Raw genomic sequence first — 14468 nt, forward strand, 5'->3', positions numbered from 1 at the left:
GATTTGATGGGAATTAGTTTGTTGTAAAAGCATGTGGGCATCTGGTCCAACCGACCCTTTATAACTTTCGGTACGACGTACGAGCCTAGAGAGCATTCTGGTCAAACCGACCTACCCTAAGTAGGTGGTACACTACTGACCATGTCATCAAGATGCCAAGAGCTGTCCATGGCATTGAAAAGCCAATGTTTGGAGAGAAGCTTAAACTTGTGTGGAAATTTGGAAAGAAAAATGGCACCAAAAAATACTTTTAAGACTTGATGTTTAGAGAATTTTGGTATGAGTACATTCTGTTGTGCATGTTTGACCAAAGATCCAGTCTATAAAAGCCTGATGTTGATCATTATTGAGCTGTCAATAGATGGTTACCTGGTTTAGAGGTAACATATTAATTGTATAGAACAGAGTTTGGGGTACATGCACAGCAGCAATAGTTGAAACTTGAAGGTTTAATCATCTAATTACAATTAGATTTTGGGTGTGCGTCCAAAAAGTCTCCGAATTCTAGTTATTTCTCGACGAAAAAATATGTAGCTTCTGCATAAATAAATGTTTGCTCAGTCAAGACCAAAGTGAATTAGTATGAGAGTTTCCTCCGATGTAATTACAAACAACGCATCTCAAACATTGCAATCGAGGTGGGAGCTAATCTAATAATCTTAAAATAAAGTCAACAAATAAACAATTTACTTACGGTCGTAAGGAAACATAATAAAGTAAATAATATCAAATATTATAATATCTCCCCTCAAACTCAATGTATAAAATTGAGGTTGAAAAAATAAAGGGAAAAAAATTTTTTTTAGGTCGCCGGAAACGCCGCCGGAGTGTTGCCGGAGTTGGGCAGCCGGAGGCGGTGGACGGCGGCAGTACTCGGATATGAGTTCGAATTCCGCAATAGAAATTTTCATGCCTGATTAGTGTAAATCACTTTGATTTTCATTGAAGGAGTATATGTGATTTTCACCGTCTAATCTTTCACCTCATTTGCTTAGTTTTTTGTTTAAAAAAAAAAAAAATCACTCGGGGCATAAATGAGGCTTAGGTTAATTAAAAGCCCATCACAATTCAACTTGTGGCAGCACATCCTACTGTTAATTAGTGGGCCATACGTTATGACCATTCTAAGAAAGCCCACTTTATTCTGAAAGTCATGCTCTGCTCATTGGGTATAGTTTCTCTATTTGATCACCTCGTTTCTCTATTTCAGCTTCTTCTTTTTTTCTTTCTTTCTTTCTTGGTCTTATGCTACTTCAGCTCAATTCGACAGTGCTTGATAGTATAAGTGACGATGAACTCCAATGTAATTATAATTATTATTTTTATTGATAAGCTAATATGTTAGAACAGTTTCCGAATAATGTGAATACCATTGGATACATGCAAAACAATTAAGAAATTAGACAAAAGAGCTTGTCGGGAAGTACTGGCAGGGGATAGCTCTGATACCTAAACCAGTAATCTTTTATGAACTATAACTCAAATAAAAAATGTCAAAGAGTCAATCCCTTTTACTTGAATGAAGGCCTCTTTATATAGAAAGGTGTGATAGTTAACATCAGATAAAATCCTCTGATTATCGGGATTGGCATGATCCCAAAAATTCCAGAAGTTGGACATTATGTTAAAAACTAACAGAAGATTGTGTCTTATTTTTGAGCAACGCAATGATTCTCGAGAATTTTATTATCAGCGTGTCTGAATTATCCGTGTGGATTCAAGCCATTCACACTGACTCATTGTATAAACATTGGGTTTGGTTTTTGAGTCTTAGAACCTGTTTGGGATTGCGTTTAAAAAATAGAGTTTTTAAGTCAAAAATAACTTTTGAGTAAAAGCTTCATTTTTAAGCTTTTGTCAAAAGTGCGTTTTGGTCATTTTTAGGCTTTTTTGACCCTTAAAAGCACTTTTAATTTTTTTACAAAACGAGTACTTTTTTATTCAAACGGCTTTTTGAATGTTAAAAGCACTTTTAGGACCCTCAAACGCAAACAGGCTCTTAGTGACCTTTCAAGCTTTTTACTCTACTCATTTTATCCAACCCATTTTGGCATTTGGATCATTCGAATGGCCCAATTCCTAACAATAACATAATCGATTCTATTTGAGTTATATTTAAAATCTCATAAGACCTTTTAATTTTGTCGTTTGAGAATATGTTTGAACATATGTTCAAGTGATTCAGTGTGAGATCACTATTTTGTAATAGAGCAATAAAGCCCAATGGATATAAAAAAAGAGAAAAGAAAAATTCTTCGCTTAGAGATCTAAGTGATACTTATATGCTTAAGTGATTAGAGTTTTTGGAGGGAGGTTGCGATTGATGCTTATAGGAGAAACTTTAGTTTACACATAAATTTCATTCATCCATCTCCTTAGCAAAAAAATCAGCTCCATCCTCTCATATACAACCTTTAGTAGAGATGGACCCAACCTAGAATCCTTTAAAGTGGGATACCAACTTCATTTGAGTCCTCACAAACATCAAAGAGGCAAATTTTTTGAAAGCCCAACAAAGCAGTCAAATAAAGATTAGGGATAAATGTAAAACTGGTCTTTATGGTTGGTCTAAATTACAAATCACTCCCTTTGGTATAACAAATAATTTATAAGCCTCTATAGTTGGCCTGAATTATAAATCACTATATGTGATATAAAAAATAATTAATAGGTCTTTGGGGTATGCCAAAATAACAGTTTACTACCTTGAATCAATTTACGTTAAATAATTTAACAAAATCCATTACTTTGCCACGTCATACCTAATAAAAATATGACACATGTTATTGTGGATTTCTAACTTTAAAAAATGACAACTAGGAGTCTAGGATTTTGTATATTAGTTTAGGACACCAGCTAAGATTATACATGAGTCATCACTCCACGTTGTACTGCTACAATAAATTAACCTATTTTCTTATATCCCCAAAATTTTACTTCGTGTATAACTCTCCCTCGTTTTCATATTCCTGTGAAGCGGCTGATGATATTATGTTAATTTACTGTAGTTATATGACGTGGAGTGAGGACTGATGTATAATCTTAGCTGTCATCCTAAGACGATGTGAAAAATCCTAATTGTCATTTTTTGAAAGTCATAAATTAATAATAATACGTGTTGCGTTTTTAATTGGTTATGACGTGGGAAAGTAATGAATTTTGTCAAGTTACTTGACAAAAATTGATTTAAGGGAGTAAACTGATATTTTTGCATACCTTAAGGATCTATAAATTATTTTTATACCACAGTGAATGATTTGTAATTTAAGCCAACTACAAAGACTTCTAAATTATTTTATTTATTACATTGAGTAATTTGTAATTTTGACCAACCACAATGACTAATTTTGCATTTATTCCTAAAGATTATGATTTTTTGTCGAGTAATTCTATAAATCACTCTTGTGTTCATAAAAAAATGATGTAGCTCTTAAAATCACTATTGTGTGGTCTTTGTAAGAGCCATCTCATATTTAGAGAGGCATAAGAGTGACACACTCAGTAATACTACTCTTTAAATTTATTTATCACATGAGTAATGCAGCTGGTTTGGGTTTGCGATTTTTTTATATACTATTGAACTGAATTCAAAATTGCGAATATCGAGGAGAAAAAAGAGTTGAGATTATGTTTGGGTTGTTTGAAGAATATAAAATTTTGAATAAAGTTGAAAAATTTTGAAGTGAGTTGAGTGTTTGTAATGTCAAATCAACTAAAAAAAAGAAAGAAAAAAGTTGAAAAGAATTGGGAAGAATTGTCTTTTTACATAAGCCCGTTATAGCTTGCATCCACTTCTAGGCAATTGAGCTGATGTTACGGTGTCAATAAGCTCTTGGGTTCGCCTTAAAAAAAAAAAAAAAAAAATTTAAGGGCGGATGAGGCATAATAAGAGTTGTGTATTTAACATTATTTTTGATTGAAATCGTGACATATTTTAAATAACTTTTTGTATCAAATCACTTTAAATAAGAAAAAAAAAAAAACTTAAACACTTGGCATGAGTCGATATTACTCTTTCTAAAAATAATGATTTGCGTGGGAGAAAGGTGCAATGATAAAATAGCTATAAATTTTATAACACGTCGAATGGTGCAAACTTGTAAACGTGGAGATTATTACGTTGGTTTCCACCTTACTCGACCGAATACCGAACAAACCAAACTCTATTTTATCTGTACCATCCTTGTAAGGTTTCCAATTTATATACACGTCTCCTTCCGTGTTGTCTTCATATTAGGTCCCTCTTCCTTTTTTCCCTTAACATCCTTTACGCTTTCCTCCACCAAACCCTAATCTCATCGCAATTCCGATCTTAATCTCGCCCCTGACTTTATTCAATTCTCTCTCCCAGCCCAATTTCATACCCAATTCCCAGATCTCCTTCTCTGATAGCCGGGTAATTGTTGCTGTTATCCTCACCGTTTTCAATTTTTGTTTTTCGTTTCTTGGGGTTTCTTTTTATCATCTTTTGTTATTTTTCCTGTTCAGCTAGGCCTGCTTTTATTTTGTTCGTTTCTCAATTTTAATGATGGTCTGGTATTTTTTATTGTTGTTGTTATTCTGGTTGTTATCGATAAGTATTTTAGGTTTTAATTATTATTGTAGACAAGGCCCTTGAGTTTTCAGGGTTCAGGTTAACCAGATTTGTGGTTTACATATCTATGTTGGTACGAAAGTTTATAAATATTGATGAATAATAATTTTTATTAAGAGGAGAAGCAAAGATCACGTACAGGAAAAGCTCACAAGAGAAGCCACCACCTTAATAGGGTCGAAAGTCTAAGTAGTTAACAAGATCTACAAGATTAGAGGAAGAGAATTTAGGTACAACATTATAGCCCGATCTAAAAGAGCTCTCAAGAAGAATATATGCACGTATTTGTAAGCATCATTGGGTAATAAGCTGCATAATTAATTTAGATATTGATTACGGAACTGGGTTAATTTCTAAGTTTATTGGGTAATTGATTATTAATTTTTAAATGTCAAGTTTAAATAAGCATTAAAGTGAAGACAAAACTGAATTTGATAAAATTCTGAATATTGTTGACTGCATGCCTTCTTAATATGTTGGTGGTTCGAAGTTTTGGTGTATAGGTGCAGGTTTCTTGTGCTCTGCTGCTCGGGAATTGTATAGCTACCTGATCTGTTCTGTTTTATATTAGTAGCCTGCTAGCTTGTGTTTAGGTATGACATGGTTTGTTTGGAGTTTTCTGCATTCTGCAGCTGTGCGTTCAGTTGCTTTAAACTGGAGTGTAGCTAAGGTATTTTTTTTAATGAAGTTTTCATTCATCTGAAAAAAAAAATGCCTTCTTAATATGACAAATGCAATTTGTCTCCAGGAAATGGAGGAAATAAACAACAAATATTTAATGTAAGGTGAAGAAGATAGAAAGAATTCTTGAAGAATCACTTTGATCAATTCACTTGACAATAGAGCTTTGCTGCTTGGTAAAACTAAGAAATATAAGGTGTACTTTCTTAGAATAAGAAGAGTGTAATAACAAGAACATAAATTTAACAAAAGGTGAAGATTTTAAGGGTAGATTGTCAGTCATTGCACCTTGGTCTCTAATTATTGGCTTGTTAAGGCAAATTACTATATCTGTCTTTAAGTTTTCTGACATGATTTGTCTGTTCTGTTATATGGCAGGAACAAAAATGTCTTTTCCACTGAATTTCCGTTCGCAAGGAGGTACTGCTAATGATGACTATCGGTCCTGCTTCAGTGGGAGCAACTTCAGCAACAACAGGAACCAGAGCAGGAACAATTATAATAATAGGAGTCATACCAATATCAATGACTACCTGGGGAAAGTTTGGCAGCATAATGATAATTTCTATCATGTTAGGCCTCATAATTCCATTCATGTTAATCCAAATGGCGCAGGAGCCCCTTCTTTGAAACGGAGAAGGTTTTCAGCTTCTACATGGGGAGGCAGCGGGAGACACTATGTGCTGCCTGGCATGTATGACACAGCCCCTTCAACCTGCAATTATGCTGTCCCTCCTCCCTCGAGATCCAATGTGGAGGCCTCTACGTCTACTAGCTGTAAACGTGACTGCTCAGTATTAGAAGATGATGAACCAGTCTTCATGTCAAGGGAAGAAATTGAGAGATACTCCCCGTCAAGGAAGGATGGTATTGACGCACTTCGTGAAGCACATTTGCGGTACTCATATTGCACCTTCCTTCAGAATCTTGGATTGCGACTTGAAGTGTAAGCTCTTCCTCTCAAATTTGTTTCTTAATTATGCTGTTTTGCTTCTGATTTATAAATTTAGTTCTTTTACTTTTTGGCAAGGTTCTTTGATATGACTGACATTCTTTGACATGTATCTTGCAGGCCACAAACAACTGTTGGCACTGCGATGGTTCTATGCCACCGGTTTTTTGTTCGACAATCACATGCTTCCCATGATAGATTTGTAAGTTTCCCAATTTTCATGAGTAAATTTTCAGAATAGATTAGACGATCTACAACTTAATGAAATGCTGTATTCTTAGGAAAATTTGTTCTATTTTAGTGAATTGTGTGAAAATGATTATGTTTCGGAATGTGTGCTATTTAGAACATTCATCTCCAGCAATGATGTTGTCATCTTTTGGAAGGGTGGCGTGCTCATTTTTAGAACGATTATGTGGTTCATGGTTTGGGTGATATAACTTCGTTGACCTTAATTTTTCGAAGATGATGCTTGAAATGTTAAGAGTAAAGTTTTTTTTTTTTTTTTTTTTTTTTTTCTTTAGAAGAATTATATACCATCTATTATTTTCTGTAGATTTGTTTGTCTCTATATCAATCTTTTTAATGATGTGGAAAAAGTACAATCCTCTTTCTTTTCCTTGAAATTTTGTTTTAGTGACAATAACTCATATGATCTTGATCTAAGTTTTCAATAATCCATACAGGATTGAACCTGTGATCTCACTCTCCATTCCTTGTTTTAAGAGGGTGGAGATGCCATTTTGTCCATAGACCAGTGGCTGAGTCATTTCCTTCTATACTGTGACATTTGCTAATCAATTGTTAATTCTGATCTGGCTCTATTGCAGTTGATTGCTACTGCTGCTCTTTTTCTTGCTGCAAAGTCTGAGGAAACTGCACGCCCTTTGAACAATGTGCTGAGAGCATCTTGTGAAATTTCCCATAAGCAGGATATATCTTTCTTGTCCTATCTGCCCTCTGCAGTAAGTTTTTTTTATTAAAGAAAAAAATCTTTTGCATTTTAAGTGTGAATGTAAAACTCTGATATTTCTATGCTATCCCTGGCAAAGTTTTATAAAAATTTGTTAAAAACCACACTATAGGCCTTTGACCTTTCTCCTTTTACATTCAATCGTATTTCCTGTATTACATTTAATTTCAAATTTAAGGTGTTGGATCTAAAGAAAACTGTTCTGGCTACTTGGTCTAATGGTCTTCATTGTGTCCATTAATATGCTTCTAAATGGATTTTGGTTATTTAAAAATAATTGAAACTACAATTTTTCTTTGCTCTGACATGACATGTATTGTGTTGAACAGGATTGGTTCGAGCAGTATCGAGAGCGAGTAATTGAGGCTGAGAACATGATACTGACTACTCTAAATTTTGAGCTTAATGTGCAGCATCCATATGCTCCTCTTACGTCCATTCTTAACAAATTAGGTCTTTCACAATCTGTTTTGGTCAATCTGGCATTAAGCTTGGTTAGTGAAGGGTAAGTTTAAAGCTTTCAATATTTTTCCTCTCTTTCTCTCTCTCTGGGATGTTGTGATTTCTACTGGTGCAATGTATTTGCATTGGCTGTTTTGTTTAGTTTTGGCACACCAAGCTAGCTCATGTTGAACTGCGCCTGAAGTGTGCACCTTCTTGAACCTGTTGACTTATGTTTTGCAATGCTTCTGACCCTGTATCTTTCGCTTGTGGTGCGAGACTGTCCATGTTAATAATTCTGTTTTCTTACAAAGTAGTTCAGCTGAAAACATAGTGTAGGAAACAGGATCTAGACAGTGGGTGTTAGAAGATGCTCAACCAAATTGCAAATTTGTTGGGTTCTGGAAGTGGTTCCGACTGGCAAGATGGCTACAGTGGTTTCCTTCCATTTTCTTTGGGGAGGTTCAAAAATGAGTTTTGCTTGTGTCAATAATTTTCTTCTTTGAGCAACTACTCTGTGTAGTTATTCTGGTATGGGATATTGATACTTTTGGCATGCATATAATTGCAGGGTCTACACAAGATTAGCGTGCTCGCATGTATGATATTCTTAGCTGGCGGATTGATATGCTGTTCATGGAAAGTTTTGTTTTACATCTGAAGTTGAACTGCCGATGTGGTTTTGATGACTTTATCATGAATACACCCCATCAACTTGGTCATTGGCTATTAAAGATAGCCCATGGACCCTGCAAATCCAGTTTCGCTATACTTTTTAAACACTCTTCTTTTTCCAGTCCCACTTTTTCTTTGTGGTATCCATTTGAGAGGAGTCCTCCAGTTTTCTTAGACAAACGAATGATTTTTGAGACATGGCAACTTGCACTTGCTGTCCATTTACTGACCTGGAGGTAAATCATTGACTGGGCAAGGATTGGTTTACCTTCATGCTCATGGATAGTTATTCCCCCCCCCCCTTCCCTTCTTTTTTCCTATGATTTTTTTGACTACCTGGTGAGGATACTTTCAGGTAGCTAGGGTGATTTTTAGGGTTGTTGGCAGACGTGCTGCCAAGTTTTTGTCTCCCAAACTTTGAAACATCAATTTAAGTTTTTTTTTTTTTTTTTTGTCAACTAGTTCGGATATTTTGACAAATTCAACTAATGTATTCTTTTATACCTCCTAGTACTTAAAATGATTTTTTTTTTCCAACTAGTTCGGATATTTTGACAAATTCAACTAATGTATTCTTTTGTAACTCCTAGTACTTAAAAATGATTTTTTTTATTTTTTTTTATTTTTTTTTTTAATTTTTAAATATCACTGACCTTCATCTGCTTCAACCAAGCATTATGAAAGTGAGGAGCTTGCACCAATTTAGAAGTGTCGCATCTGATATATTTTTGTGCGGTTTGAGTCGGATTTTGATTCTATTATTTAAGTTCTCTTTCCCAGTAAACAAATGATAGACATTAAAATATGCTTTAGTACAACTCACCTGGGATGGATAGGTGCTGAAAGGATTAGTTAATGCAACAGACATGAAATGGAAAATTGGAAAGAAACAGCATAAAATCTTTGACATTAAGTCGAGTTGGATGTATAGCAAAACCTTATCCCTTCTCCATGTCTTTGTTATCTTTATTACTTTTCAGGGTTTGTTGCTTAGATGCTAGTGGTTGCTAAGTGAGCGATGCCAGCCCAATTAAATTGGATGGTCTTTTCCAGTAGCAGCAATGTGCTGATGCTTAACAGGGCCGCTGGGTCCAAGATTTCTAGAGTAGATTAATTAGGAAGTGAAATTCTTTTATATATTTTGTCTCTAATTCGGTGGATGTTGTTGAGGCCATTATCTTCTGCATAAACTATATTGATGTTATTTAGATCTGGTGTGTTGAGATTCATGGGGAATAAATGACAGCTTAGGCAAAGCTTTTAATAGATTAGAGGGGAGGTTTTTAAGTGTTCAGTCTTTGCATAATCAAATAGTATATTTCAAATCTATGCATGGTTTTGGGTTTCATAAAACTCAATAATTAAAAATTTTCCACTTGGCCATTTCAATATTACCTTCAAGAAAGAGGAAACTGGAGGATATGGATGTATGTCTTTTCCTGCATCTTGAGAGGGGTAGAGGGAGAGTAATTAGCATGGTATAACAAGTTTAATATCTAAAAATCTTCTCCTTTTTGTTCTTTTTCTTTTCTTTTTCTTCTGTTCTCTTGTAAAAGGTGTAATCATAAAGTGAGACTCTTATTCTGCTTCTTTTCTTCACTCCTATTGTTATATTAGAAACTAAGAAATAAGTATATTGGTGGCTGTTGCTATTGCTTGCCTAAAGTTTCATGACGTCTTTGGTTCTACCTCATCCCTTGATCATGATGTGTCAAGTTTTGCTGGTGTTGTTCACACTGCTTTGTTAATGCTACTACCACACCAAATAAACCTTGTGCCATAAGCTCCTCTTATTATCCTTATTCCCCCCCTGGTCGTTTTGGATTCTTTGAGGGTAATCTCACATTTGGTAATCTAATGCATACTATTCCCACCTTTCCGCTCCAGCTTTCAAGATTGGATAACTTCATGATTTGGATGTCTTAGTATTAAAATGTCGTTGAAGAATATATAATATACTTAGAGTAACATTAGTCCTCTTATGCTATTTAAGTATGCTTTCCTAATTACCTCAGAAATCTTATATTCATTTTGATCATTATTGCTGGCACTGATGTCATATTTTTATTTTTCTTTAACATTGTAATCATCATCAAATTTTCTATTACGGCTTCTTTTTCTATAAATACTCTATAATAATTCTTTTTTCCATAAATAGCGTGATAAAATTTTGAAGTTGTTAATATTGGAAACTAAATCACCAATAATCTTTTAGATATATTGAGTAACATTATTATTATTATTATTATTATTATTATTATTATCATTGTCCTCGTCTTTATCATCATTATTATTAGTATTATTATTATTATTATTATTATTGTGTTCACTTTAATTTTTGGATTCTAAAATATGTTTTCCAAATATACTCACATAATATTGTAATGATTTCAATGATTGGATACTGTTATAATTATATTATGATTATTTACTTGTGTCATTCTGCTACAGTGTTTTTTTTTTTTTTGATAAAATTTTTATTTTTTATTTTTGATAAAAAAAAATTATTTTACAGTGTTACTCGCTCTTCTTCTTCCTTTTTAAAGTTCGCATATTTGTGGAAGCTTACACTTTTAGGGAGTTGAATGTCATGATATACTCGTCTATAATTTTTCAAATTGACAAGCCATATTTGTCTATCCTTAAACCTTTTTTTTTTTGGGTGGGGGGTGGGGGGGATGGGGGTTCTAAGTTGTTTTAAAAGTTCTTCTCAGTGAGTTATTTTTTGTATTTGCATTTTAAAACCGGGTTGGTGAGGTTTCATTTCTGGTAATAGCATGGTAGTAAATTTGCTTCTATTTGATCTTGTATAATACAAAAGAAAAGAAAAGAAAAGAAAAGAAAAAAAAAAAAACCCTACCCCTAAAAAGAGAAGTCAATATGAAGAAGCCATACTACTTTCAAGGTGGTATCTAAATTTTTAGAGATCCCTCTGATAGTTCACCTGAGGGGAACTTCTGTTCAGGCCATCCTTTTAATCATCTCTTCTCACATGTTACAGAAACCCTTGCATCTTTCTGCAAAAGCAACTTTAATTAAGAACCATGCTATTGCACGTAGTGCAGCATGATTTTCATTTCTTCTAAAATTTTATCAACAAGTCTTGCAATACCCTATGCTATACAGATTACTTAAATATAAGAAAGATTAAAAAAAAAAATATATATATATATATACATATATACTTAGTAGTTGTGCCTAATATTTCACACTATGATATGAATGATGCTTCTAGCTTTATCTCAAGCCTGCAATATCGCTTCCGCTAGAGGATTTTGGGTGGTATTCTATATTTGGGATTGTATGCATGCTCTATTAGCATGAAAGCACACGTGTCAACCAGCCTGTCCAGAAGCAGAAGATGTTGGCATTTACTTTGAGAGGTTTGATTGCAATAGTTACTTCCTATTTGCCTTCTCATTTGAATTGCATATATCTCTGGAGTTAGAAGCCCCTGCAGCAGAATTTTTCCTTGGAGTTTGGTGTGTTCAGTAGATGAGTATAACTTGTTTGCAATAGTTTTGGTACTCTATCAGCAATCCTGCAGAGACTCTTGGAAATTTTCTACCTGAGTTGCTGCATTTTTAGTTGGTAAGGAAAAGTAACTTGTCTTGCTCTTTTCACTTGAAACCAATGGTTGATTATATTGTTGTACTTTTAACTTTTGCTATAGATAACTGTTGTATCTTTGTAGCTGACATAAATTTTGTCAATGTGGAAATGTATGTTAGTTGTACGAGGCAATGAATGTTCTTTTTTGTGTAGCGCCAGATGGTTGGTTTGATTATTCATGGATCTCTCTCCCTGTGCTGATTAATGGTGGTGGTGGTGCTGCTGCGTTTATATCACCTTCTAAAGTTGTTGAATGTATGTTTTATAGGCTTCGAAGCTCACTGTGGCTTCAATTCAAACCTCATCATATTGCTGCTGGAGCTGTCTACCTTGCTGCTAAGTTTCTGAATTTGAATCTTGCTTTCTATCAAAATATATGGCAAGAGTTTCAAACAACACCAGCAATTATTCAAGGTATAACCTTTTCCATAATTATTTTCAGAAATTGTGTTGGAGGTTTAAGTACCAAAATGGCATTACTGTCATTGCGTTTGATTTCATGAACTTGACAACTTGAGTGCATGCAAAACTTTACAATCTCGCCCTTCTCTCTCTGATGGATACTGAAGTTCATCATCTATTGAATATATCTGACAACTTAAAAAACTAGTATGTTATTCAAATGGATCAAAAAAGTCTATTTAACAATATTGTTTTTGTTTTGACATTGAAGAATGATTTTGTGCTTATTGTTTAGCGTCCTGTGAGCCCTTATCAATATTAAACCTTCTTCTAGATATGGGAACCGCCTTACTAGGTTTTGTTTCCATCCTATATTGGTAGATGATAACTATGTGTGATTGTTATGCACAGATGTATCGCAGCAATTGATGGAGCTCTTCTGAGAAGGCTAGCAGAACCCTAGTAGGCTGCATGTTGATGTTACTTTCCAGGTCCCGTGGGTAAATATTCTTGTAACGTGTGACATTTGAGTTATTAAATAATGATAAAGACAATCATCGGTATAGTTTAGGTTGTGGTGCAAGAAGGTTTGATGACTTTGATGGAACGATAAAGATCACCAGTGACCAGTATGCAAAAATAGAGGAGATGATCCATGTGTTCTTCAAGGACTGGTGGTAGAATTACACGTTAAAAGAATTATTGAAGTGCTTTTTTTTTTTTTTTTTTTAGAAAAAAAAAGGGTAGGCCACTTCTCTCCTAGCATTTCTTGAAAGATATTCTTTCAGTGCCAGGTTTCATTACAAATTTAGGTCTCTTATTTTGGGTTGTGCCAAAAAAGAAATCTTGGTTTATATGGGTTCCTTGCTATTTTCCATGTAAATGGAGGTCAACCGAAGTACCTTCGTAACGGGACTACTGTCGGGATTACTAGATTTACAAGTAGCAGATGGAGTTGCGGTTTAATGCGTTTTATACTGTAATAGCAGATGTTGCAAAGGAATCTGTTCCTTATTTGTTTTTCATTTACGGCTTACGGAATCCTACATGTAGCGTCATGATTCGGATACGGAAAAAAAGTGTCTTTTCTGTTTGTTGCTCTTCTTTGTGCCGTCCTGTAAAGGGAGCTGAAAGGGGTGGGGTGTCAATCCGGATGAAAGAAGGAAAGAAAGAAAGAAAAGTTCTACGAGTGCCAAGTCCTACCCTAACGAATTGGGTCCCCAAAATAAATTTCAAAATTGACCACATTCGCATTGAGAGGACATTTCGAATTGGAAGAATGGTAAGATTGTATATTCTGCTAAATGTGCATAAGATATTTTAAAAAAAGAGAATAAAAGATGAGGTTGCCGAGGGGGTAATGTTAGGACCTTTTTTTTTTAAGTTTACATGGCATTTAAAGTTATCATTGAATCGAAATTTAATAGTGATCTATTTAATTTTAATAATGATGTTAGAAGTTACATTAATTTTGAGAGAATAAAAAGAGGATAAAAATACCATTTTTAGCATTAGTCAGTTGCCAAATTTGATTATATACATGAATCTCCAAGAGATTAAGAGTATGTTTGTGATTGCGTTGAGAAATATAACTCTTAAGGTTTTTTTTTTTTAAAGTGTGTTATGGTAATTTTCATAATAATAATAAAAAAGGTGCTTAAATTTTTTTTTTTTAATCTAATAGATTAGCTTTTTATTTGACACAATTTTTTAAATAATAAAAATTAATTTTTAACCTGATCACAAATGAATCACATTTCTATTCTGACTCAATAAAATTGCTTGAAAAGGAAAAATAGGTTTTGGGTCTAATTCAACCCAAAAGCTAGCTCAAGAGTTAAGGTTTCCGCTCACCTTATAAATGACTCATCTCCTTAATACCCAGACAATATGGGACTTCCAACACGCTCCCTCACGTGTGGTGGGAGGACATTCAAGCCAACACGTGCGACAATGGGTGACAGTGGGTCACAACTAATTGGGCTAGGCACGTGTGGCGGGAGGACATTCAAGTCAACACGTGTAATAATGAGAGATGGTGGGCCATAGTCAATTCAATCTGGCTCTGATACCATATTATAAATGGGTCTTGGGCTTAATTCAACCCAAAAGTTAGCTTAAGAGTTAAAATTTTTCTC

The 14468-nt window shown here is 34.2% G+C and overlaps 1 protein-coding gene across 2 annotated transcripts; it reads left to right on the plus strand.

Moving 5' to 3' along the window:
* The first annotated feature begins 4188 nt into the window (after positions 1-4188).
* On the plus strand, positions 4189-13430 carry LOC132177687 (cyclin-T1-3). 2 transcript variants are annotated; one of them, XM_059590117.2, is made up of 7 exons: positions 4199-4396; positions 5654-6221; positions 6348-6429; positions 7058-7192; positions 7530-7705; positions 12197-12342; positions 12742-13430. In XM_059590117.2, exons 2-7 carry the CDS (start codon positions 5662-5664, stop codon positions 12771-12773), a joined length of 1131 nt encoding a protein of 376 aa, XP_059446100.2. In that variant the 5' UTR covers positions 4199-4396; positions 5654-5661; the 3' UTR covers positions 12774-13430. The 2 variants fall into 2 exon arrangements, with proteins under 2 accessions (XP_059446108.2, XP_059446100.2); XM_059590125.2 differs by lacking the exons at positions 12197-12342; positions 12742-13430 and adding an exon at positions 8213-8617 and having other exon boundaries at positions 4189-4396.
* The last annotated feature ends 1038 nt before the right edge of the window (positions 13431-14468 follow it).

The sequence above is a fragment of the Corylus avellana genome, chromosome 2 (genome assembly GCF_965113065.1).
Source record: "Corylus avellana chromosome 2, dhCorAvel1.hap1.2, whole genome shotgun sequence".
Taxonomy (NCBI): domain Eukaryota; kingdom Viridiplantae; phylum Streptophyta; class Magnoliopsida; order Fagales; family Betulaceae; genus Corylus; species Corylus avellana.

What these genes read in the sequence shown, in the direction of transcription:
- LOC132177687 (XM_059590117.2), top strand. Translation starts at nt 5,662, where the DNA reads ATGTCTTTTCCACTGAATTTCCGTTCGCAAGGAGGTACTGCTAATGAT. An exon ending in ATGCTTCCCATGATAGATTT is followed by an intron (nt 6,430 to 7,057) that starts GTAAGTTTCCCA and finishes GCTCTATTGCAG; the next exon opens with TTGATTGCTACTGCTGCTCT. An exon ending in AACACCAGCAATTATTCAAG is followed by an intron (nt 12,343 to 12,741) that starts GTATAACCTTTT and finishes TGTTATGCACAG; the next exon opens with ATGTATCGCAGCAATTGATG.